This window comes from Coregonus lavaretus (assembly GCF_964263955.1).
Source record: "Coregonus lavaretus genome assembly, chromosome: 15".
Lineage (NCBI taxonomy): Eukaryota > Metazoa > Chordata > Actinopteri > Salmoniformes > Salmonidae > Coregonus > Coregonus lavaretus.
The window spans coordinates 22,392,471-22,418,829 of NC_140002.1; the positions used below are offsets into that span (position 1 = coordinate 22,392,471).

Sequence of the window (26,359 nt, forward strand, 5' to 3'; positions counted from 1 at the left end):
CCGACGTAAAACAAATGTTTGACTTCCACACAAAATTACTTCTTTACTTATTTTAGGTTTAAGGAAGTGTGTAAGTTGCATTCTTTATTGTAGAGCTATGAAAGTGACTGCTTTGCCATGTCTGTGCCGTGAAGCAGTCGAGCTGGATAAATATTTTTCTAAGGACCGCCCCTTTGACGTAACGTAGCAGTGAAGTGATATAAATGGATGTAATGATGCAGCTGACCACCAGAGGGAGGCAAATACACATTTATTCGACAGAGGACGTTGACATAGTCCTAGGAAGGTATGGATGGCTGTCATCTGACTTATAAAACGGCAGGAAATCAATCAAATAAGTCATGTAAACATATACATATTTTAAAGTAATTATAGTGCCCAATTTTGGGTACTGTTAGCTTAAGAGTAGCTAGTGCGTCAACTCCATGCCAGGATTCTAGATGCCAGATGTTCGCCATGAAAAAGCCAGACCTGCACAGCAAGGTGGATGCATGCAGCCCACATTTCATACCAAAAGTGGCCCAGCAACTACGGGGACTTATAATAGGGCCACATAACTTAAGTCAGAGCTTGCCCATAAGCAAAGTGGCAACCCTTCCCTAGTGCCAAACCAGATCTGGACCATATGACACAAGTTGCTGTGCCGACACTGAGCCAAACATGTGCCACAAAACAACCAGATCTGGCCCACAGTTGTCCACTGTCTGGATTAGGATTAAAACTGGTAGAAGAGTAAGATGCCAAACGTTGCTTTAACACATTGTTATCTAACCTCAAGTACAAGTTTCTTGTTAGTAACTTTACAGAGATAAAGCTAAAAGAAAATGATTTCAGCAGAGATATGAAAAGGTTGATATGAACAACATTTTGAGTAATTTATTGGACCTCAGAATTTCTGATTTAGTTGTGCAGTGCCTGTGCAGACTTTGCGTACATCTCAATGGTGTACATACAGAGAGCACTCGTCGCTCGCATAGCATGCACACACACACACACACACACACACACACACACACACACACACACACAGAGATTAAGACAGAAACCTGGGGCTTGCCTGTGCAAAGAACTCATCCATAAATCGATCTTTTTCCATGTTGACTGCCACATCATCCTCTTCCTCAGTCTCCTTCCCCTGAAGGTACAGAGACAAGGAAATATTAACAGAGCAGAAATTAATACATTTTCAAATGTAGATATAGAAAAAGCATCTAGAAAGTATTGGAGACCATCTGCAAATAGCCTGAAAAACAAATAGAAAAATGTATTGTCAACTTCCACGTTTGAGATAGATGGGAGGTGTTGAATGGAGCTGAAGGATGGGACTAATAACAACTAATAACAGCAAGATAACTAATGTAGGGCATTCTGTGTCCATAATAAGTATATAGGTTATAGGTTGAGAGCTTTTGTGAAGGAGCACAGTTGGAGAGATATGGCATATAGAAGCAAACCGGATGGACATCATGAAAATGATCAGAGAGGTTGAGGGTAGAGGAAGTTCAGGAGTAAAAACAAACAAAATAGAATCATTGTAAAATTGACTGTGTCCATAAAATGTATATAGTACGTAGACGCTGGAAGTCGAGGCCTAAGCGCTGTTGTTCACTAGTTTATTCCAATTAGGGAAGGGGTGGTGGGGTTGGAAAGTAATAAAGGGAAATATATATATATTTTTAAGGATATGTATATATATGTACAGTTGAAGTCGGAGGTTTACATACACTTAGGTTGGAGTCATTAAAACTCGTTTTTCAACCACTCCACAAATTTATTGTTAACAAACTATAGTTTTGGCAAGTCGGTTAGGACATCTACTTTGTGCATGACGGAAAATGATGTCATGGCTTTAGAAGCTTCTGATAGGCTAATTGACATCATTTGAGTCAATTAGAGGTGTACCTGTGGATGTATTTCAAGGCCTACCTTCAAACTCAGTGCCTCTTTGCTTGACATCATGGGAAAATCAAAAGAAACCACCAAGACCTCAGAAAAAAATTTGTAGACCTCCACAAGTCTGGTTCATTCTTGGGAGCAATTTCCAAACGCCTGAAGGTACGACGTTCATCTGTACAAACAATAGTACGCAAGTATAAACACCATGGGACCACGCAGCCGTCATACCGCTCAGGAATGAGACGTGTTCTGTCTCCTACAGATGAACGTACTTTGGTGCGAAAAGTGCAAACCAATCCCAGAACAACAGCAAAGGACCTTGTGAAGATGCTGGAGGAAACAGGTACAAAAGTATCTATATCCACAGTAAAATGAGTCCTATATCGACATAACCTGAAAAGCCGCTCAGCAAGGAAGAAGCCACTGCTCCAAAACCGCCATACAAAAGCCAGACTACGGTTTGCAACTGCACATGGGGACGAAGATCGTACTTTTTGGAGAAATGTCCTCTGGTCTGATGAAACAAAATAGAACTGTTTGGCCATAATGACCATCGTAAAAAAAAAAAAAAAAAAGGTGGTTGCTTGCAAGCCGAAGAACACCATCTCAACCGTGAAGCATGGGGGTGGCAGCATCATGCTGTGGGGGTGCTTTGCTGCAGGAGGGACTGGTGCACTTCACAAAATAGATGGCATCATGAGGAAGGAAAATTATGTGGATATATTGAAGCAACATCTCAAGAAATCAATCGGGAAGTTAAAGCTTGGTCGCAAATGGGTCTTCCAAATGGAAAATGACCCCAAGCATACTTCCAAAGTTGTGGCAAAATGGCTTATGGACAACAAAGTCAAGGTATTGGAGTGGCCATCACAAAGCCCTGACCTCAATCCTATAGAAAATGTGAGGGCAGAACTGAAAAAGCGTGTGCGAGCAAGGAAGCCTACAAACCTGACTCAGTTACACCAGCTCTGTCAGGAGGAATGGGCCAAAATTCACCCAACTTATTGTGGGAAGCTTGTGGAAGGCTACCCAAAACGTTTGACCCAAGTTAAACAATTTAAAGGCAATGCTACCAAATACTAATTGAGTGTATGTAAACTTCTGACCCACTGGGAATGTGCTGAAATAAATAATTATCTCTACAATTATTCGGACATTTCACATTCTTAAAATAAAAGTGGTGATCCTAACTGACCTAAGACAGGGAATGTTTACTAGGATTAAATGTCAGGAATTGTGAAAAACTGAGTTTAAATGTATGTATGTATGTATGTATATACATATACATATATAAATATATATATTTGCGAGAAAAAAAAACATGGGGGATTGGAAGTGATGCAGACAATTACATTGATGGAAGTTACAATCTATCTACCCAAAAATAAAAAATAAAAATAAAAACTTCCACATTTGACATGCCTATTGCCAACCCTACCAGCTAATCTTGTCAACAACAAAGAAAAAAAGATGCCTGTGATGACACAGGATCCGATTGATCCTCAAAAAGAAGGAAGGAGGGCTCTCCCCGGGGGAATCGAAAAGAAAGGGCTCTGTAGCACAATTGGTAGAGCATGGCGCTTGTAACGCCAGGGTAGTGGGTTCGATCCCCGGGACCACCCATACGTAAAAATATATGCGCACGTGACTGTAAGTCGCTTTGGATAAAAGCGTCTGCTAAATGGCATATTATTATTATTATCATTATCACAGAGGCCTTGGCAGCTGGTGGTGGATGCAATGAATCCTAAAAAGCATGAATGTTTAATTCCTCTCCCAGAGGTGATCGTTGGGGAGGTTCAGGATGTGGGCACAGGGTCTTGGTTCAGAGTTCACCTCCCCTGTCTGCTGTCATATCTCATCGTGTTTGAATTAGTGGGGCATATGGAAAATTTGACGACAGTTCATTCACGTCACTGGAACAATAAAGGGAGGGGAAAGGTTACGGTTTCAACAGCTTTAATGACTAATAATGGGGACCTGGATCCATAGAGAGGGCAGCTGCTGTCAAATTAAGTATGATAAATAATACACTGCTCAAGAAAATAAAGGGAACACTTAAACAACACAATGTAACTCCAAGTCAATCACACTGTGAAATTAAACTGTCCACTTAGGAAGCAACACTGATTGACAATACATTTCACATGCTGTTGTGCAAATGGAATAGACAACAGGTGGAAATTATAGGCAATTAGCAAGACACCCCCAATAAAGGACTGGTTTTGCAGGTGGTGACCACAGACCACTTCTCAGTTCCTATGCTTCCTGGCTGATGTTTTGGTGACTTTTGAATGCTGGCGGTGCTTTCACTCTAGTGGTAGCATGAGACAGAGTCTACAACCCACACAAGTGGCTCAGGTAGTGCAGCTCATCCAGGATGGCACATCAATGCGAGCTGTGGCAAGAAGGTTTGCTGTGTCTGTCAGCGTAGTGTCCAGAGCATGGAGGCGCTACCAGGAGACAGGCCAGTACATCAGGAGACGTGGAGGAGGCCGTAGGAGGGCAACAACCCAGCAGCAGGACTGCTACCTCCGCCTTTGTGCAAGGAGCAGCAGGAGGAGCACTGCCAGAGCCCTGCAAAATGACCTCCAACAGGCCACAAATGTGCATGTGTCTGCTCAAACGGTCAGAAACAGACTCCATGAGGGTGGTATGAGGGCCCGACGTCCACAGGTGGGCGTTGAGCTTACAGCCCAACACCGTGCAGGACGTTTGGTATTTGCCAGAGAACACCAAGATTGGCAAATTCGCCACTGGCGCCCTATGCTCTTCACAGATGAAAGCAGGTTCACACTGAGCACATGTGACAGACGTGACAGAGTCTGGAGACGCCGTGGAGAACGTTCTGCTGCCTGCAACATCCTCCAGCATGACCGGTTTGGCGGTGGGTCAGTCATGGTGTGGGGTGGCATTTCTTTGGGGGGCCGCACAGCCCTCCATGTGCTCGCCAGAGGTAGCCTGACTGCCATTAGGTACCGAGATGAGATCCTCAGACCCCTTGTGAGACCATATGCTGGTGCGGTTGGCCCTGGGTTCCTCCTAATGCAAGACAATGCTAGACCTCATGTGGCTGGAGTGTGTCAGCAGTTCCTGCAAGAGGAAGGCATTGATGTTATGGACTGGCCCGCCCGTTCCCCAGACCTGAATCCAATTGAGCACATCTGGGACATCATGTCTCACTCCATCCACCAACGCCACGTTGCACGACAGACTGTCCAGAAGTTGGCGGATGCTTTAGTCCAGGTCTGGGAGGAGATCCCTCAGGAGACCATCCGCCACTTCATCAGGAGCATGCCCAGGCGTTGTAGGGAGGTCATACAGGCACGTGGAGGCCACACACACTACTGAGCCTCATTTTGACTTGTTTTAAGGACATTACATCAAAGTTGGATCAGCCTGTAGTGTGGTTTTCCACTTTAATTTTGAGGGTGACTACAAATCCAGACCTCCATGGGTTGATACATTTGATTTCCATTGATAATTTTTGTGTGATTTTGTTGTCAGCACATTCAACTATGTAAAGAAAAAAGTATTTAATAAGATTATTTCATTCATTCAGATCTAGGATGTGTTATTTTAGTGTTCCCTTTATTTTTTTGAGCAGTGTACATTGTAGAAATATCATAGTATGCGGAGGATAGGCTAATTGCTCTGAAGATCCCTTCTAAATTGCCCCTGATGGGAAGAATAAAATATTACTAAATATTTTGACTTCAAAAGTATGGACAAAAATCTGTTCACTTAACACCAGTGGTCAATTACCGAATAGTGTTGTTGTATGACAGCCGTCCATAAATATCATAAATCTACACTGTAAGAGACAAGGTCTAAACCTGTTTATAAATCAGGGCCTAAGTAAAATTCACTCAGACAGACCCTTGTGATTGAAGTCACACAGATCAATGACGATGTTTGTATACATAGTTAGGAAATGCTAATTATCGACACAAGAGCCTTTGCTGTCTTGCGGCTTGAATCAGTCCATACATCATTCCACCCATACAGATATCCACTAATTTCCCATTCCCACTTACCTCAATAATGCTGTTGAGAAGCATTAGCCAGCTGCAGAAATTAGCCTTCATGAATATCACCTTAAAACTAGCCTGGTATGCCAGGATTCTAGACGCCTTTAATGGCATCAAGACATCAAGGCTAGTGAACGAGCAGGAAACCAGAGTAAGGTAGATAAAATTATATCATTCCAACGACATCCAGCAAATAGCAGCAAAATATACTTAGGAGCAAAATACAATTTCCAGAGAAAGGCTATTGATGCCATTGTAAACCCTGCTTATCTAGAACTACCAGCATGTTGGATTTAGAATTGACTAATGAATAGTAACAAACTAATAAGGCTAATGTAACTATTTGCATTAACAGAATGATTTTAGAGTTTGTGAGATTTTTTCAAGGTATGTATTTTATAATAAAATCTTCAAAATGTCATCAAGACCTGAGTACTAGTAAAGCACATATGCGATTCTTTGTTCCACAATAAGAAAATTATAGGACACTTCAGAGTAGACAACCAGATAGGTATACATTTTTATAAGGGAGGTGGAGGATGATGATGAATCTAATAGTCCCCATGGAAATAGTGGGTTAGCGTTGTCACCGTCGCACACTCATCCTGCTCCTAAACATGGGCTGTGGGAGGCACAGGGAAGGAAGACAATGGTTTGCGCCTCCATGTTGCTACACCATATTCATTACAGCCATCAGCCCACTCTGACACCACATTATCTCCATTAGCCTACACAACCTTGACACACAAATATACACTCACAAACGTATAGTCACACATGTACGCACACAAGCAAACACCCTCCTCTCACACCCACACAAACACACGAGAGAGAGAGGGAGGGAGATGGAGAGAGAAAGAGGGGGCACCACTACAGCCGCCCCCCGCCATTCTGCTGACTCAGTCTTTAACTCCAGCTCCATCTGCACTAGCAACACATTCATCATCACACTCATCAGAGAGAGAAAGCCATCAATGCTGGCACTGGCAAGTGTTACATAATATGTCAAGTGGTCAAATGGAACATTCAACATCACTGAAAATGTCATAGCTGACTGAAAAGTAGGCTTCCGGATATTATCCAGACAACATGTAAGCATTGTATTCTAACCAAGTACTGGTCATGGCCAGTCTGGCCACCATAGAAATGCACACTACAAACTGGATAAACTCATTGCTTTATGCTGTGGCTGATCTACGATCTACGAGAGGCCCTCGAAGTATCTAGAGGTTTTCGGACTGGGCAGGGCACCAGTTGCCTAAGCCAAAGGTCATTATACATCTCAAACAACTGATATGACTTTGCTGTGGCACTATAATGTACAATCAACGTTGTTGCAGTGTATTTAAAAACAAACATGTCCCACCCACGCTATTACGCTTTTTGAGTCAAATGTCTGTGTGATGATTCAACTCCACTACGGGGGTTATACTCAGACCCCGTCACCAGTCAGAAGCATGCAGCACATGGCACAGGTGTTTAATAATGCATAGCCCCCTTGGCGGGCAACAGGATCTGAATACACAATACCATCTTTGCCATGTCCATCGGCTCCCTTTGGTCTCAAAAACAGCTAATTACATTTGTAGCGGTCATTGCCAGAATTCACGCACACAGAGCCACAGCATGTCTTCCTACACTGAACAACTCAGAAGCAACACTGAGTGAAGATCCATGGACAGTGACAGAATCCCATAATTTTTAAGTTCAGCACCACAGAAGAGTGAACAGTGCCTGCAACTATTCGTTGCAGTGAATATGAGAGGAAATATCACCCTCCAGTCATGTCATGCTGCTTGTTGTCACGTCATGCTGCTTGGTGTCACGTCATGCTGCTTGGTGTTTAACAGCCACAGCAGCATCACGTTCCACTGTGAAATTGCTTTCTTAATAGCAGCAATCTGTGGAGCCTGAAATGGATGTGAACTGAATGCAGAGGTTTAACAATGACTGGGCAGTCATGTTTAGCACAGAACTGGTGTTGAGACTGCTAAGACTGACTGGGGACAGAAAGAATCATGGTAGCAGGTCCGACAGGTGGCATTACTTAAAGACAATGACATAACTTTGACATGGAATTTGCTAGGCCTTATATGTAACAAATTGGCCCCATCTATAAGAAAACACACATTTACTGTAAATCTCTTTATTCTCTGTGAAAGCATTCCTAAATAACATATGTGATGTCACTCATGTGAGACGGACTGTGATTGGACTGTGTGGTCCCTCCAGGGGAGAACCCAGGAGTCACACTGTTATCCACAGATGCTCAGGCAGCTCCTCTAAGGACAAAGGAACACCCCGTCGGCCCCATTCACAGCTGTGTGAGTGTGTGAGAGAGAGAGGAGAGAGAGGGGTGATTTATAATGTGTGAGGTTAGTTGGATAGTAAGAGATGTCAATGGACTCAACATTTCTAATAAACACTTGGAATTTAGCCTATCCGATAAAAGACAGCTACACTACATGACCAAATGTATGTGGAGACCTACTTGTCGAACATCTCATTCCAAAATCATGGGCATTAATATGGAGTTGGTCCCCCGTTTGCTGCTATAACAGCCTCCACACTTCTGGGAAGGCTTTCCACTAGATGTTGGAACATTGCTGCGGGGACTTGCTTCCATTCATTCACAAGAGCATTAGTGAGGTCGGGCACTGATGTTGGGCGATTAGGCCTGGCTCGCAGTCAGCGTTCCAATTCATCCCAAAGGTGTTTGATGGGTTTGAGGTCAGGGCTCTGTGCAGGCCAGTCAAGTTCTTCCATACCGATCTTGTATGAACCTCGCTTTGTGCACAGGGGCATTGTCATGCTGAAACAGGAAAGGGCCGTCCCCAAACTGTTGCCACAAAGTTGGAAGCACAGAATCGTCTAGAGTGTCATTGTATGCTGTAGCGTTAACATTTCCCTTCACTGGAATTAAGGGGCCTAGCCCGACCATGAAAAACAACCCCAGACCATTATTCCACCTCCACCAAACTTTACAGTTGGCACTATGCATTGGGGCAGGTAGCGTTCTCCTGCCATCCGCCAAACCCAGACGCGTCCATCGGACTGCCAGATGGTGAAGCTTGATTCATCACTCATGAGAACGCGTTTCCACTGCTCCAGAGGCAGTTTGGAACTAGTGAGTGTTGCAACCGAGGACAGATTATTTTTTTTACGCGCTGCGCGCTTCAGCACTCGGTGATCTCGTTCTGTGAGCTTGTGTGGCCTACCACTTCGCAGCTAAACCATTGTTGTTCCTAGATGTTTCCACTTCACAATAACAGCACTTACAGTTGACCGGGGCAGCTCTAGGAAAGGTGGCATCCTATAATGGTGCCACGTTGAAAGTCGCTAAGCTCTTCAGTAAGGCCATTCTACTGCCAATGTTTGTCTTTGGAGATTGCATGGCTGTGTGCTCAATTTTATACACCTGTCAGCAACGGGTGGGGCTGAAATAGCCGCATACACTAATTTGAAGGGGTGTCTACATACTTTTGTATATACTGTATAGTGTATGTGGAATTTAATGAAAAAATAAAAGCATTATATCTAGACGTAGTTCATACATAGAGCTGAAGCTAGAAGCAAATTCATTAATCCTTTGGCATTCATTAATCACATTGGAAAAAGTGTTTCACGTGTGCGCTTATGAACCATGTAAAGTCAACAACTAGCCTACTGATGGACAACAGGCAAGCGACACCTGACTGGTGCCAATACTTTCACCCTCCTCTCACCCGTTGCGTTTCCATATGGAAGTGTGGAAAAAGTTTTACTTTGAGACTAAACAAAACTGATACACAGAAATGTACAGCATATTTTTATAAAATTACTGTAAATTATAAAACATTTTTAAGGTAAAACATTTTGAGTTTGTTCTACTCTAAGACAGCTGCTTTCCACTTCCAAAAAAAGAAGTGAGGCGCACCTAAAGTTACCGCTCCACCCCAACCCCTCCAAATAACCAGTTTGTTTCTGGGATCTCAAATGTAGTAGGCTAGAATAAAAAATAATATATCACTTACCATCCTAAGCTCGTGTGTACGGTCCTTCATCGTGAATACACGACTTTTCCACCTGTTTCTCAAACACCTTCTCTACCACTACGTAGATAGATGCTCCTTATCCGTATCCTACTCTTGACTCAATGATTTTCCTTTTATTTTCCGACGGTGATGAGAGGGGCGGGCGCGCGCTCGCAAGGGGTGTGTATCAATCGAGAGCGCGCGAGAATCTCGAAGTACAAGATTCCATGAATTTCCTTGTCATTTATATTAGAAATGTGTACTTTAACTTTTATTTTTTAACTCATTAGGCAGAGATTAATTTCAGGACACTCGCTTTCAGGAGAAAAAAAATACACAAATTGCATGGTACAGGCTACAATGTGGCAGACAAATCTTAAATAGGCCTACCTTCCAGATTAGTAAAAATAAAAACAGACATTCAAAATGACTGTTTTGGGAACAGTTCATACATAAGAATTATGATAATTTTAAAAAAATCTGTTTTACACACCATCTCCACCTGGTGGAGGAAATAATAATCTCTCATGCTTGGTTTTATTCTGTGCCTCCTTCAAAATATCTCATACTAAATGACAGACTCATTCATCCTTTAATTAATTTATTGTATTGCATTTCAAGGTATTCAATATATTTTTCCTCAGTACAAAAAACGTTTACAAAAAGTGAACATATATTTCGATAGTTATATAAAGGAATATACACTTATAAGTGGTTATTGCAACTGCTGAGGTAGCTCACTTACAGTGCCTTCAGAAAGCATTCACACCCCTTGACCTTTTCCACATTTTCTTGTTACAAAGTGGGATTAAAACAGATTTCATTGTACATTTTTGTCAACGATCTACACAAAATACTCAGATTTATTTTCTACACTTTCACATTACAAACTTTTTTCATTTCATTTTTTATTTCACCAGGTAATCCAGTTGAGAACAAGTTCTCATTTACAACTGGGACCTGGCCAAGATAAAGCAAAGCAGTGTGGTAAAAACAACAACAACAACACAGAGTTACACATGGAATAAACAAAACGTACAGTCAATAACACAATAGAAAATCTATATACAGTGTGTGTAAATGTAGTAAGTTATGGAGGTAAGGCAATAAATAGGCCATAGTGCAAAATAATTACAATTTAGTATTAACACTGGAGTGATAGATGTGCAGAAGATGATGTGCAAATAGAGATACTGGGGTGCAAATGAGCAAAATAAATAACAATGTAAATAACAACATGGGGATGAGGTAGTTGGGTGGGCTAATTACAGATGGGCTGTGTACAGGTGCAGTGATCGGTAAGCTGCTCTGACAAGAAACCCCGAGATCAATACATGCTAGAATCACCTTTGGCAGCAATTACAGCTGTGAGTCTTTCTGGGTAAGTCTCTAAGAGCTTTGCACACCTGGATTGTAAAACATTTGTCCATTATTCTTTTTACATTTCTTCAAGCTCTGTCAACTTCGTTGTTGATTATTGCTAGACAGCCCTTTTCAAGTCTTGCCATAGATTTTCAATTCGATTTAAGTCAAAACTGAAACTAGGCCACTCAGGAACATTTAATATTGTCTTGGTAAGCAACTCGTGTATATTTGGCCTTGTGTTTTAGGTAATTGTCCTGCTGAAAGGTGTCTGTTGGAAAGCAGACATCCACATTTTCCTCTAGGATTTTGCCTGTGCTTAGCTCTATTCCATTCATTTGTATCCCAAAAAACTCCCTAGTCCTTGCTGATGACAAGCATACCAATAACATGATGCAGCCACCAACATGCTTGAAAATATGATGAGTGGTACTCAGTGATGTGTTAGATTTGCCCCAAACATAGCACTTTGTATTCAGGACAAAAAGTTAATTTCTTTAAAAATAATGTTAAACACTATTGCACACAGAGTGAGTCCATGCAGCTTCTGTAACTTATTAAGCACATGTTTACTCCTGAACTTATTTAGGCTTGCCATAACAAAGAGTTGAATTCTTATTGACTCAAGACATTTCAGCTTTTCATTTTTAATTAATTTGTAAACATTTCTAAAAACGTAATTCCACTTTGTCATTATGGGGTATTGTGTGTAGATCAGTGACACAATATCTCAATTTAATCAATTAGAAATTCAGGCTGTGGAAAAAGTCAAGGGGTGTGAATACTTTCTGAAGGCACTGTAGCTCTAAACAAACCTGACTTTAATATTGTTTAATAGGCTTACACCTTCAATGATACATAGATAGAACCTTCCTGAACCACATTCACTTCACACTACACCCAGAAAACCATTACAGGAGACATGCCTGGGGTTCTGTATGTTTGGGGCTATTTAATTCAGGAGAACTACCGGTATTCGACTTGGGATCCTCCAATTTGGATCCATCCAAATTCGAACCATCCGCCTTGGGATCATCTGACTTGGGACCCTCCAACTTGGCTCTCTTATTCACCATCATCATCCTTTGTGACCTATCCCTCCTTCAGTCACAGGTCTCCTCGTAGGGACACATCCTGCACTTCCAGGCCTCCTCCACTTCCAGTCCCTGGGGCACCCTCTCGCCCCTCCAGTAGGCCAGGTAGCCTTTGATATTAGCCCTAAGCTGGGCTTCCTCAAACACTACCTCCCTGGTGCCAATGAGCTTTCCGGAGCGCTGGTGGCTATACTCCAGGCGTAGCTTGTCGATAGCATAGAGGTTAGAACAGGTAAGGACGACCAGTAGGTGGTCCAGGAGCTCTCTGAACGTGACTGCCTGGAGGCCCAGTGTCTGGGTGTGGGTCTGGAGGTCTGATCCAAGGACCTGATTAGGATTCAGCTGAAGGTTGTGGAGGAGATGGTCCCTCTTCACAGAACCCTTGACCATGGAGTCAAACAAGAGCTTGTACATACCCACCTGAGAGACAGTGAGAGAGAGAGACAGCGAGAGAGAGACAGCGAGAGAGAGACAGCGAGAGAGAGAGTGAGAGACAGCGAGAGAGAGAGAGAGAGGATGAGGTACAGGTCATAGAGAGAGAGATGGATCAAAGAAATAGATCATATAGATAGGGGTCAGATTCCACATGGAGAAATAAAGGAGGGCTCAGAGAGAGGTTAGAAAGAAAGGTCAGAGACCAGAAAGTGAGGGGAGACTTAAGAGAAAGATCAGAGAGGTCAGAGAGAAAGATAAGAGAGTGTCTGACTGTCTGTAGTGTACCTGTAGAGAGTGTCCCTTGGTCTGGGCTGGGCGGGGCAGAGAGTTGTGACTGTGGGTCTTCAGTTCACTCAGGACCAGTATTTTATTTTTATTTTCAGTTCCCCAGAGTCACTACGATGCAGCTCATCAATCACACCCATGAAGAACATCCCTTCCAACACACCAAACACTGGGAACTCCCGCACAAGCTGTCCTGGGACACACACACACACACACAACTCTGTGATGGCGGTCTCCAGTGGTAATGTTATTTTACATTTCCCTCTTTAGCCGATAGTCAGGAATTCTGAAAAAACATGGATATGTAATGTAACCTAAGCATCCCCAGCTTCCAATTGGCTCATTCATCCCCCCTCCTCTCCCCTGTAACTATTCCCCAGGTCGTTGCTGTAAATGAGAATGTGTTCTCAGTCAACTTACCTGGTAAAATAAGGGATAAATAAATAAAAGTAATGTACCACCATACCTGCCTCTAAAGCTGGGACCATCTGTAGCATGTTGATGAGCTTCAGAGCCTCCCTGTCCTCACTGGTGACAGCAGCCACACTCACAACATCTGGTTTCACCTCCAGTTCTAGACACAGAGATACAAGGTCAGGACATGGGTAATAACTAGTTACCTCCATAACATCCATAAGGAAAGCAAAGATCAACGATAGCATAAATCCCTGTGGATGAATGTGTATGTTACAAAATTACTAACATTAAAGTATTATATGTGCCAATGCTCTTCCCCTAGGCCTACCTCTATGTGCCAATGCATTGGCTCATGAGGTAGGCCTAGTTCAGTATGGTTATGGTAATATAACCTTATTTTCTAATCTAGGGCACATTAGTCGTATGGGAGGAGATATGGAATCACATCATAAACGCAACGTGTTGCTTACCTCTGGCGAGATGAATACTGGCCCCACTTGTCACTTATGCATCTCCATCATCCTTACTTTAGGCTTTAAGAACCAATAGGCCATTTTGATCTCACACCAAGACTGCTCACATAGCTGTGTAACGCTGAGGTGACGTTTAAGGAATCTCTCCATTGGGCTCTGGTTGGGGACAGACAACGCAGTGCTTCTGTTCTTCACCCTCTCCAACAGGGGAGCGAGGTTAGGCCTGACACACACACACACACACACACAATGCTTTATTGATGACCAAAAGCATAGGCTGACAAGGAAACTGTTTACTGTTTTCTGGGGTTGAACTGTGCATGCTTGAATGGACTTACCATTTATTAAGAAGGTAATAGATCCTTTCCTCTGTCATTTCAAGGGACTGACCATCATCACCAACATCCCCACGAGAGTCGGACTGGGTCGGTCAACAATACCGGGAGTCGGGCTGGACCGGTCAGGAGGGGCTAGTGTAGGTCACATGAAAGAGATGTAGAAATTGCACCCTTGTGAAGTAAGAGGTGTTAAAGGCCCAGTGCAGTCAAAATTCTGTTTTACCTCTGTTTTGTATCATATTGTACAACAGCTGATGAAACTAACACTGTGAAAGTGTGAAAAAATGTGATTTGTGTTATTTCCTGATAGTTGCTGGTTTAAAATACAATCTACACAGGACCTTCTAATCAGCCTGCTTGCATAGGCGGGTGTTTCGGCTTGCCTGGTGACATCACCAGGCGGTAAATTGGTTAATAGACCAATAGAGTTCCATGTGACAGGCAATATATATGTATTATGTGTATTATGAGGGAGGAGTTGTTGTTGTGGGTAGGGCTGTTAAGGTGACCGTATTACCGTCACGAGTCATGACGGCAGTCAAATTCCATGTGACCGTTTAGTAATTGAAAATCTAATCAAACACTTCATGAGAGCATGAACTCATGTTACACAACATTTATATAGGCTATGCAATTGTGTGAGAAAGAGTGATGGCCTCTATTAAAAAGAGGAGGATCCCATCAGCTTTCTATAGGCTTGGCCTACCACAACTTTCCTAATATTAAGCACATTGCTTCGCTTTACAACAGGAGTATAGCCTACCTGGCTGACATGAAAATGAACCACGGGAAAAGCGTCCTCCATGTGTATTTTAAGTGCATAAACAACATTTATTTTTTTATGCTGCCCCTATTTCGAGACAGGTGCATGATAATGGTCCATTCTAAATCAAAAAAATTTCACATATACATTATTTAGTATATGTAAAGACAAATTTAAATCAAGAATAGTCTGATGGGTGACAATATTAGCCTATCACTTGTGAATGATGCCCAGCTTAAGGCAAGAAACAGCGCATGCTTTTTTTTGCGACTTTAAAAAAAATCAGAGTCCCACACCTCATGTAGCCTAGCTCATAAATGCACCTTTATAATAAAAGCATTACATGCATAATCACATTTGTATTCACTTTTGAGAATGGTGTTTTCCTGTTAATGGATGGTTTTCTTTGAGACTGTGGTCCCAGCTCTCTTCAGGTCATTGACCAGGTCCTGCTGTGTAGTTCTGGGCTGATCCCTCACCTTCCACATGATCATTGATGCCCCACGAGGTGAGATCTTGCATGGAGCCCCAGACCGAGGGTGATTGACCGTCATCTTGAACTTCTTCCATTTTCTAATAATTGCGCCAACAGTTGTTGCCTTCTCACCAAGCTGCTTGCCTATTGTCCTGTAGCCCATCCCAGCCTTGTGCAGGTCTACAATTTTATCCCTGATGTCCTTACACAGCTCTCTGGTCTTGGCCATTGTGGAGAGGTTGGAGTCTGTTTGATTGAGTGTGTGGACAGGTGTCTTTTATACAGGTAACGAGTTCAAACAGGTGCAGTTAATACAGGTAATGAGTGGAGAACAGGAGGGCTTCTTAAAGAAAAACTAACAGGTCTGTGAGAGCCGGAATTCTTACTGGTTGGTAGCTGATCAAATACTTATGTCATGCAATAAAATGCAAATTAATTACTTAAAAATCATACAATGTAATTTTCTGTTTTTTTGTTTTAGATTCCGTCTCTCACAGTTGAAGTGTACCTATGATAAAAAATTACAGACCTCTACATGCTTTGTAAGTCGGAAAACCTGCAAAATCGGCAGTGTATCAAATACTTGTTCTCCCCACTGTACATACACACACACACACACACACACACACACACACATCCTTTTTAAAAATATATTTCCCTTTATTACTTTCCAAACCCACCACCCCTTCCCTAATTGAAGTAAACTAGTGAACAACAATGCTTAGGCCTCTACTTCCAGCTTATACATACTATATACATTTTATAGACACAGTCAATTTTACAATAATTCTATTTTGTTTGTTTTTACTCATGAACTTCTTCTACCCTCAACCTCTCCGATCATTTTCATGATGTCCATCCGGTTTGCCATATCTTTCTAATTGTGCTCTTTCAGAAAAGCTCTCAACCTATAACCTATATACTTATTATGGACACAGTATGCTTTACATTAGTTATCTTGTTGTTATTAGTTGTTGTTAGTTGTTATTAGTCCCATTCTTCAACAACATTCAACACCACCCATCTATCTCTTGGATTTCTATTTGCCATATATTTTTCAACTGTACTGTGATGTTTTACAAAAGTTCTGAACCCTTCTATTCTCATTGCTTCTACAGATTGTAAATGGAAAATAAACATTTTTGCTAAAAGTATTATTATATTATTGATCGATTGACTATGACTTTTCAGATCACCCAGTAGTGCTATCTGCAGGGTTAACTCCAGGTAAATATTGCAATCCTTTTGCCATTCCTGGACCTGTGTCCAAAAACAAGCTACAAATGGACAGTACCAAAACGAATGATTCCGTCTCTTCGCAGCAAAATCTGCAGAGCTGGGAAGATTGTATCCCCCATATAAATAACATTCTATTGGTAGCAAGAATTTTATATACTAATTTAAATTGAAAAATTCTATGTTTTGAATCCGGCGTCGTATTTGCGCATCAGTTCATAAACACTATGCCATGAAATCGGTACGTCAAAAATCTCTTCCCAACTATTTTGCAATCTATATGGGACGGCTGTCAATCCTTTGGTCCTTAAATGAAACCGGTATACTTTTTTATTTATCACAATTTTCTTTAACCAATTATGTTCTTTAATGCAGGGCCGACGGACAAGTTCGTTCCTTTTTCCCCCTTCCACTTTCCTCTTCCATTTTTGCGGTACTGCTGCAATTATTTGGTTGTAATTTTGGGTAGAGCAGACATTTCCATATGTTTTTGTTAGCTGCATGTGCGACATAACTCCACCAGTCCTACCTATGACATAATTTACGAAGATTATACCTTTTTTAAACATTTTCTCAAAAAATAATGTTTTTTTTAATCAATTAGTATATTTGAGTTTAACCACAATATTTGTTGCATTATTTGTTCTGTCGTTTCTGGAGGAGTAAATTGAAATTGCAACCACCTTTCTATGGTTTGTTTTAGAAATAGTGATATTTGGGAGATGATTTCCTTTTCAAATAACTGAAAGTGAGAGGTTGTAATCTGAATAAAGGGAAAAAGGCCATTCTTGAACATTGGGTGAGACAATCTTACTAATTTGCTAGAGAACCAGTTCGGATTTAGGTATAACTTTTGTATGACTGAAGCTTTTAGTGATAGGTCTAATGCTTTAATATTTAATAATTTCTGTCCTCCGAATTCATATTCATTATATAAATAGGCCTGTTTAATTTTGTCTGGCTTGCTGTTCCAAATAAAATGGAATATTTTTTTCACATATCATTTAAAAAACTGTGTGCTAGGCGTAGGCAAGACCATAAGCAAATAGGTAAACTGGGATAATACTAAAGAGTTAATCAGGGTGATTTTTCCACAAATTGACAGGTATTTACCTTTCCATGGTAGCAAGATCTTATCTATTTTTGCTAACTTTCTATTAAAATGTATTGGAGTGAGATCATTTATTTCATTTGGGATATGTATTCCGAGTATATCCACATCACCATCAGACCATTTTATTGGTAAACTACATGGTAATGAAAAAATTTTATTTCTTTGTGATCCAATACGTAATATAGTACATTTATCATAATTTGGTTGTAATCCAGAGAGGTTAGAAAATGTATCTAGATCCTCTATGAGGCTGTGGAGGGATTCAAGTTGTGGATTTAAAAGAAAACATGAATCATCAGTGTACAATGATACCTTTGTTTTTAAGCCCTGGATTTCTAATCCCTTGATATTATTGTTGGATCTGATTTTAATAGCTAACATTTCGATGGCCATAATAAATAGATATGCCGATAGTGGACAACCTTGTTTCATTCCTCTTGACAGTTTAAAACTTACAGAGAAATAGCCATTATTTACTATTTTACACCTAGTGTTACTATACATGATTTTTACCCATTTTATAAGAGATTCTCCAAAATTGAAATGCTCCAGGCATTTATATATAAATCCCAGTCGTACTTTATCAAATGTCTTTTTTAAGTCTGCTATGAATAGCAGGCCTGGTTTTCCAGATGTTTCATAGTGTTCTATTGTTTCCAGTACTTGCCTTATATTATCTCCAATGTATCGTCCATGTAAAAAACCTGTCTGATTAGAATGAATAATGTCCGACAATACCTTTTTAATTCTATGCGCTATACATTTTGCATCACAACACTGAAGTGTAAGGGGCCTCCAATTTGTTTAATGGACTGGATCTTTATATTTTCCACTTGTATCCTGTTTCAGTTGTAATGAAATCAGACCTTCTTCTTGAGTGTCTGATAATCTACCATTTACATAGGAGTGGTTAAAACATGCTATTAACGGTCCTCTGAGTATATCAAAAAAGGTTTGGTATACCTCGACTGGTATGCCATCCAACCCTGGAGTTTTCCCGGACTTAAAGTCTTTAATTGCATCCAGAAGTTCCTCCTCTGTAATTTCACCTTCACATGAGTCTTTCTGTATGGCTGTTAATTTGACATTATCAATAGAAAAAAAATCTGGAGATGGAGGCGACTGAAATGAAAACATATGCTTAAAGTACTTTGTTTCCTCCTTCAAAATATCATTTGGTGAATCATGTGTGACTCCGTCATTTGTAACCAGTTTCAGTAAATTCTTTTTGGTAGCATTTCTATGATGAAGATTAAAAAAGAATTTGGTGCAATTTTCCCCATATTCCATCCAGTTTGCTTTATTTTTATAATATATTACACTTGATCTTTTTTTAATAAATTTCTCAATTTCTTTTTGTTTTTCCTCTAATTTATTCTGAGCCTCTATGTTACAGTTTTTATTGCTATCTATCTGTTCTGTTAGACCTTCTATTTCCTTTGTTAGTATGGACTCTTTTGACCTAAATTGCTTTTGTTTTCGAGATGAGTACTGAATTGCATGGCCTCTAAAGGCACATTTAAAAGTGTCCCATACAATAAGGGGATTTGCTGTACCTATGTTAAGTCGGAAAAAAACAGTTATAAATTCCTGTGTCCTAGTTAAAAACAAGTTATCATCCAATTGGCTTTGATTAAATTTCCAATATCCTCGCTCCACGTGGAAATTCAGTAAAAGTAATGCATATGCCAATTATATGAGGGTCCGACTGCATTCTGTCCCCTATCAACACTTTTTAAACTTTTGGTGCCAACGAGAATGACATAAGAAAGAAGTCAAGACGACAAGCTTGATTGAGTCTCCGCCATGTATATCTCACTAGATCAGGATATTTAAGCATCCATATATCTACTAGTTCAAATGTATCCATGACATTCACGATTTCCTTAAGAGCATGAGGGTGATAGTTTGTAGTGTGAATTCCTTTACGGTCCATTGATACGGTTTTATAATCTCCAACCATAATAATAGAGTATTGTATTGCTTGCAGGGTTGATAATTTATTATATATATTGTCAAAGAAGTGTGGATCATCATTATTTGGTCCGTAAAGGTTAATGAGCCATATCTGTTTATGGTCCAATAAAATATTTAAAATAATCCATCTACCTTGCGGATCTGTTTGGACAATTTGCACATTCGGATCGAAATTACTGTTAATTAATATCATCACCCCTTGAGTATATTTCGCCCCCCAGTCCTTTTTCCGCACAACTTCATCTAAAATTGTTGAATGAGTTTCCTGTAAACAATAGATATTATATTCCTTCTCTTTGAGACAGGTAAATATTGTTCTTCTTTTGTTATTATCTACTAAGCAATTACAATTAGAACTGGCTATACTTATTTCACCACATACCATAATGAGATACAAGTTTCAAATCTATTTATCATTATATATGTTTGTAAATGTACTAATAAAAATACCATAGTGATTGAGTGTCCATATACAGTTGAAGTCAGAAGTTTACATAAACCTTAGCCAAATACATTTAAACTCAGTTTTTCACAATTCCTGACATTTAATCCTAGTAAAAATTCCCTGTTTTAGGTCAGTTAGGATCACCACTTTATTTTAAGAATGTGAAATGTCAGAATAATAATAGAGAGAATGATTTATTTCAGATTGTATTTCTTTCATCACATTCCCAGTGGGTCAGAAGTTTACATACACTCAATTAGTATTTGGTAGCATTGCCTTTAAATTGTTTAACTTGGGTCAAACGTGTTGGGTAGCCTTCCAAAAGCTTCCCACAATAAGTTGGGTGAATTTTGGCCCATTCCTCCTGACAGAGCTGGTGTAACTGAGTCAGGTTTGAAAGCCTCCTTGCTCGCACACGCTTTTTCAGTTCTGTCCACACATTTTCTATAGGATTGAGTTCAGGGCTTTGTGATGGCCACTCCAATACCTTGACTTTGTTGTCCTTAAGCCATTTTGCCACAACTTTGGAAGTATGCTTGGGGTCATTGTCCATTTGGAAGACCCATTTGCGACCAAGCTTTAACTTCCTAACTGATGTCTTGAGATGTTGCTTCAATATATCCACATAATTTTCCTTCCTCATGATTCCATCTATTTTGTGAAGTGCACCAGTCCCTCCTGCAGCAAAGCACCCCCACAGCATGATGCTGCCACCCCCGTGCTTCACAGTTGGGATGTTGTTCTTCGGCTTGCAAGCAACCACCTTTTTCCTCCAAACATAACGATGGTCATTATGTCCAAACAGTTCTATTTTTGTTTCATCAGACCAGAGGACATTTCTCCAAAAAGTACGATATTTGTCCCCATGTGCAGTGGCAAACCGTAGTCTGGCTTTTTTATGGTGGTTTTGGAGCAGTGGCTTCTTCCTTGCTGAGCGGTCTTTCAGGTTATGTCGATATAGGACTCGTTTTACTGTGGATATAGATACTTTTGTACCTGTTTCCTCCAGCATCTTCACAAGGTCATTTGCTGTTGTTATGGGATTGATTTGCACTTTTCGCACCAAAGTACGTTCATCTCTAGGAGACAGAACGCGTCTCCTTCCTGAGCGGTATGACGGCTGCGTGGTCCCATGGTGTTTATACTTACGTACTATTGTTTGTACAGATGAACGTGGTACCTTCAGGCTTTTGGAAATTGCTCCCAAGGATGAACCAGACTTGTGGAGGTCTACAATATTTATTCTGAGGTCTTGGCTGATTTATTTTGATTTTCCCATGATGTCAAGCAAAGAGGCACTGTGTTTGATGGTAGGCCTTGAAATACATCCACAGGTACACCTCCAATTGACTCAAATGATGTCTAAAGCCATGACATCATTTTCTGGAATTTCCCAAGCTGTTTAAAGGCACAGTCAATTTAGTGTATGTGAACTTCTGACCCACTGGAATTGTGTTACAGTGAATTATAAGTGAAATAATCTGTCTGTAAACAATTGTTGGAAAAATGACTTGTGTCATGCACAAGTAGATGTCCTAACCGACTTGCCAAAACTATAATTTGTTAACAAGAAATTTGTGGAGTGGTTGAAAAATTTGTTTTAATGACTCCAACCTAAGTGTATGTAAACTTCCAACTTCAACTGTACCATGATATTTGCATTGCTACTAAGTAACCCTCCAATTGTTCTCCACTATTCCCCCCGCTAAAGCCCCTCCCCATCCCAAGTTGGGCCGTCATATATATATATATATAGCTATTTAAAAATATATATCTATACAAATATCTTGCATATCTTAATTTCCATCATTATCAATTAATATGCGTAATAATGTTGGCAGTTCATGCGCAGGATTGTTACCTATAACCCGAATTGCCATTGTATTACATTACATTTTTGTCAAGCAATTATTATTTTAGCAAACAATTAGTGGTTCATCCTATATTCTCCCTAACATCCTTACCCCCTTGCAACAGATGTGGGATAAACACACACACACACACACGCGCACGCACATACTCTTACACACTCCACCCCTTTCCTCCACAATCAACCATAAGATCAGATGCTCAACGGTTGTTACATCCCAGAGCCCAACTCAAGAAAGGACCTGATTTACGAATGCATATAAAGTTACAGCTGTTTGAGAAAGCATGCAAGATTGAGCAAAAATTGACACCAATGTGAGATTTGATTAATCTATGTCAAGTCCTATGTGATGGAGATCAGATCCACCCTCTTCCCGAGACACAAACACTCTGGTCCCCCGTTGTAACCATTTTCCCCAAGCATCTCTGTGCAGTCAGACCATTGATTATTTTGTGCCACCAGGGCCATAATAATATTCCCCCTCTCTGATTGTCAGAGTGTGACCCCCTCCCCATGAGTTACTGCAGCCAGTGCTGCCAGCACTGCCACTACCTGGGTTGGGGTACCCCACCGGAATCCCCACCAGCTAGGAAAAGGTCGTCAAGGTTCTCATTAGCAGCTTTGAGAATTTCCATGTATTCTATGCTCTCCCATCACCTGTACTGACCTCGCCTTCTGGATGATAGCGGGGTGAACAGGCAGTGGCTTGAATGGTTGATGTCCTTGATGATCTTTTTGGCCTTCCTGTGACACTGGGTGCTGTAAGTGTTCCTGGAGGGCGGGTAGTTTGCCCCCGGTACTGCATTGTGCAGACCGCACCACCCTCTGGAGAGCCTTGTGGTTGCGGGCGGTGCAGTTGCCGTACCAGGCGGTGATACAGCCCGACAGGATGCTCTCAATTGTGCATCTGTAAAAGTTTGTGAGGGTTTTAGGTGCCAAGACAAATTTCTTTAGCCTCCTGAGGTTGAAGAGGCTCTGTTGCGCCTTCTTCACCACACTGTCTGTGTGGGTGGTCCATTTCAGTTTGTCAGTGATGTGTACGCCAAGGAACTTGAAGCTTTCCACCTTCTCCACTGTGGTCCCGTCGATGTGGATAGGAGGGCACACACTCTGATATCCCAGTCCGCGTGATCAAAACAATCCTTGTGCGCATTGCTGTGCTTATAATGTGAAGGAAGAGCCAAATGGTTTATCAACATTTTAAACGAAACATTCTCATCTGTTGCATCAGGATCATTGCTTAAATCAGAGTTTTTTATGCTAGTGGTTGTATTAATTTGGGATCTATCGCATCCCACAACTGTCCCAGACTATGTTTGGAATATATATTTCTCACACAGAATAGGTCAACTTTTGTACTATGGGGGATAGTAGATTGACATAGGCTAGTGCTTTTGCTGTTCATTAGGCCAACTCATCTTGTAGGCTGACGAAAAGTAAATGAATGAGAGGTGCTTCAGTACGCAGCCGGGAGAAGGGAATTATAATTATTAGGCTGTCATTGTAAATAAGAATTTGTTCTTAACTGACTTGCCTAGTTAAATAAAGGTTAAATAAAATAAAATAAAATATATTCAGCCCAAGGGCACAATGGCCACTTGCCGCAAAATGCATGGACTTAGTTTTTAAAAGAGACAAGATTCACCCTAACCGCAGGGGTTCCAGGATTATTTCCAGCAACATCGCAAACTGTTTTAGAGACTGACGGACAGGGTCTGGTAAATGGCGATAACAAGCTTACATACAGAGTGGAATTCTCAAAATCAACAGTCAAAATGCCTAATATACTGGAAAAGGTGTGATTCATTAGGCTACATGATCACCACAGTACCCCCACGCGGCAATCAAGATTAATTATGCAATTATATAGCCATTAAAAAACACAACAGCATGGCATATTTAGATAGTAAATATGATTTAGGCTTATTCCACTTTCTATTTTGCAGCTCAGGTGGTTATTCAAGACAAGGCTCTTCTGTGTCTTTATGGTATCATTTCTCAAACAAGTCATTTGCTGAAGGCCCAAGCCTATACCAAGCCATCTACTGGTATAACGTTGTTATCCCGTGCCGTTCTAAAACAAGCTCTAGACTTTTTTTTTTTTTTTTATGAAAACGGAAGCTGCAAAGCAACTAACATCTGGGCTAGAGTTGCTTGATTGACTAGCTAACTTCGACTAGCTACATTCGGTTCATGTCCTTTGCAGATGCCACTTTCCTGACAAGTTTGTACATATAAAAAAGATCTGTCACCAAGTAAAGGGAGATGTAAATTAAGAATTTAACGTGTAAATGTTCATTCATAGTGTGCTTCATTCATAGTGTGCTTTTTCAACGTTTACAGATCTAATTTAACGTTACATTTCACGTTTCACGCATGGCTTGTCTTACAATCCTAACAATAACAATGTACATGTGGATTTTCTTACGATCCTAACGATAAGTACGTTCAACCTTTTGGCAGCTATCTGTCTCCATAGTCAGGCTCTTAACAAAACTTCCCCATCCAGAAGACGCCTTGGTCCAATGACGTAGGCGTAATGGAACTGAGAATCATGATCAAGGGTTACTCACCGAGACGCTCTGACTGTACATCGAGTAATTCTGCATCACTTATATCACCCCAGTCGTCCGATGGATCCGTTGGCGTTATGTTGGAATTCATTGCAAAATTATTCCTGTAAAGTCGTCCGCATGCTTCCCAGTCCAAACATTCGTCTTCTCCTTCAGTGGGGTTTATCGGCGGTTGGCATTCAACGTTATGGTGTGTAGTGTAAGAAATGCTATTTTTATAAATAGCTTATTGCTATTACATTGCTATAACTAATTCCTTTTTCCAAGACAAGCTTTGACCAACACACACACTCTTGCCACAAATGCACTCACACACACAGACTCACTCAAGATAAGAGATAACTAAACGCACACACCAAATCTCCTACTTTGCTGAAACATTCGGAACAAAGGCCCTGAGCTACAGTGTGTAAATCTCCTAGACCCAATCACAGAGGACGACGCCCGAGCAGCATGGACCAACCAGAAGACCAGATCTGCCAGGCTCAACCTACTTTACAACCAGTATAAAACACCAGTGTACTGTTTTTTGGGGCTTTTTCTGGAGGTTCCCTATGAGCTGAAAGAACGAGACCGTGCACGTTTTGTACCAGACATTTTTACTCTGAATAAACTGCCGCTTGTCATACAATTTACCACCTAGTCTGAATCGATCCTTGGCCGGCCCGTCCTCCTTCATATCCCGTTATCAACAGAAACTTGGTAGCAGTCGATGGTTGTCTAGATACACGGTCCAGAGTGGTTGATGTGGATGTGAGGGGGCGAGTTGGTAAAAGGACGATTCACGGAAAGACTGGTGTAATTATTCGGAGGGAGGACAACAATTCAACTCAGCTCGGGAAACTGATCCTAAAGTCGACTATAAAAAAAAGGTAAGCAAAACCTGTTAAATCAAACTTTGCATATTGTCGAATAGTCTATCCAAATTTTGATCAGTATTACCGAGTGTGAGTATGAATTGTTGATAAAATTTATGCATAGATGACAAACTGAAAGGCAGTGTAGTAAACATGTCTGGGAATAATTAATAAGTCGAGAGTCGGCTAAGAGAGTTGGTTCACAGAGAAGGACCAAGAGAGTTAGACCGGGAGGGACTTTGTGATAAAATGTATTAAACCGTCTGGGAGAGTTGGTTCACAGAGACGGACCAAGAGAGTCAGATCGGGGAATGTGTGATAATATGTATTAAGTTTAAACCGTCTGGGAGAGTTGGTTCACAGAGACGGACCAAGAGAGTCAGACCGGGGGGAACTGTGTGGCTAGGAGAGATAGAAATGTGTATTACTTAATGACAAACGCTCCATGTACCAATAGGGTCGGATGTGTAAATGTCAACTGATTAATGTGTATTACTTAATGACAAACGCTCCATGTACCAATAGGGTCGGATGTGTAAATGTCAATTGTTTAATGGATATTGTTTAATGATGAACATTGCTAGTAAAAATAAAATAAAAATAAAATATATAGGATTCCGATAGTCTTAAAGTGTATAAGCCTCATCCAAAAGCTCGAATATTCGTTCGGTGAAGGATGTAGTTAAAGTGAACAGTGGTAAATGA

The 26,359-nt window shown here is 40.9% G+C and overlaps 1 protein-coding gene and 1 pseudogene across 2 annotated transcripts in view; both read right to left on the reverse strand.

Annotated features, from left to right (window-relative positions):
* LOC311142327 (syntaxin-1A) overlaps positions 1–9,970 on the reverse strand; it is a gene marked incomplete at both ends in the record, with an annotated part of 36,131 nt that extends 26,161 nt beyond the window's left edge. The window contains 2 exons of the mRNA XM_084177955.1: positions 1,058–1,135; positions 9,941–9,970. Of these exons, the coding sequence (XP_084034081.1) occupies positions 1,058–1,135; positions 9,941–9,970 (108 nt within the window). The remainder of the gene's footprint in view (positions 1–1,057; positions 1,136–9,940) is intronic.
* A 2,243-nt stretch (positions 9,971–12,213) lies between these two features.
* On the reverse strand, positions 12,214–24,888 carry LOC311143076 (exonuclease V-like; annotated as a pseudogene). The gene is made up of 6 exons: positions 24,798–24,888; positions 14,345–14,476; positions 14,004–14,229; positions 13,578–13,690; positions 13,117–13,304; positions 12,214–12,816 (listed from the first exon to the last, which is right to left on the reverse strand). The product of its transcript is annotated as an exonuclease V-like (transcript).
* Positions 24,889–26,359: the final 1,471 nt, after the last annotated feature.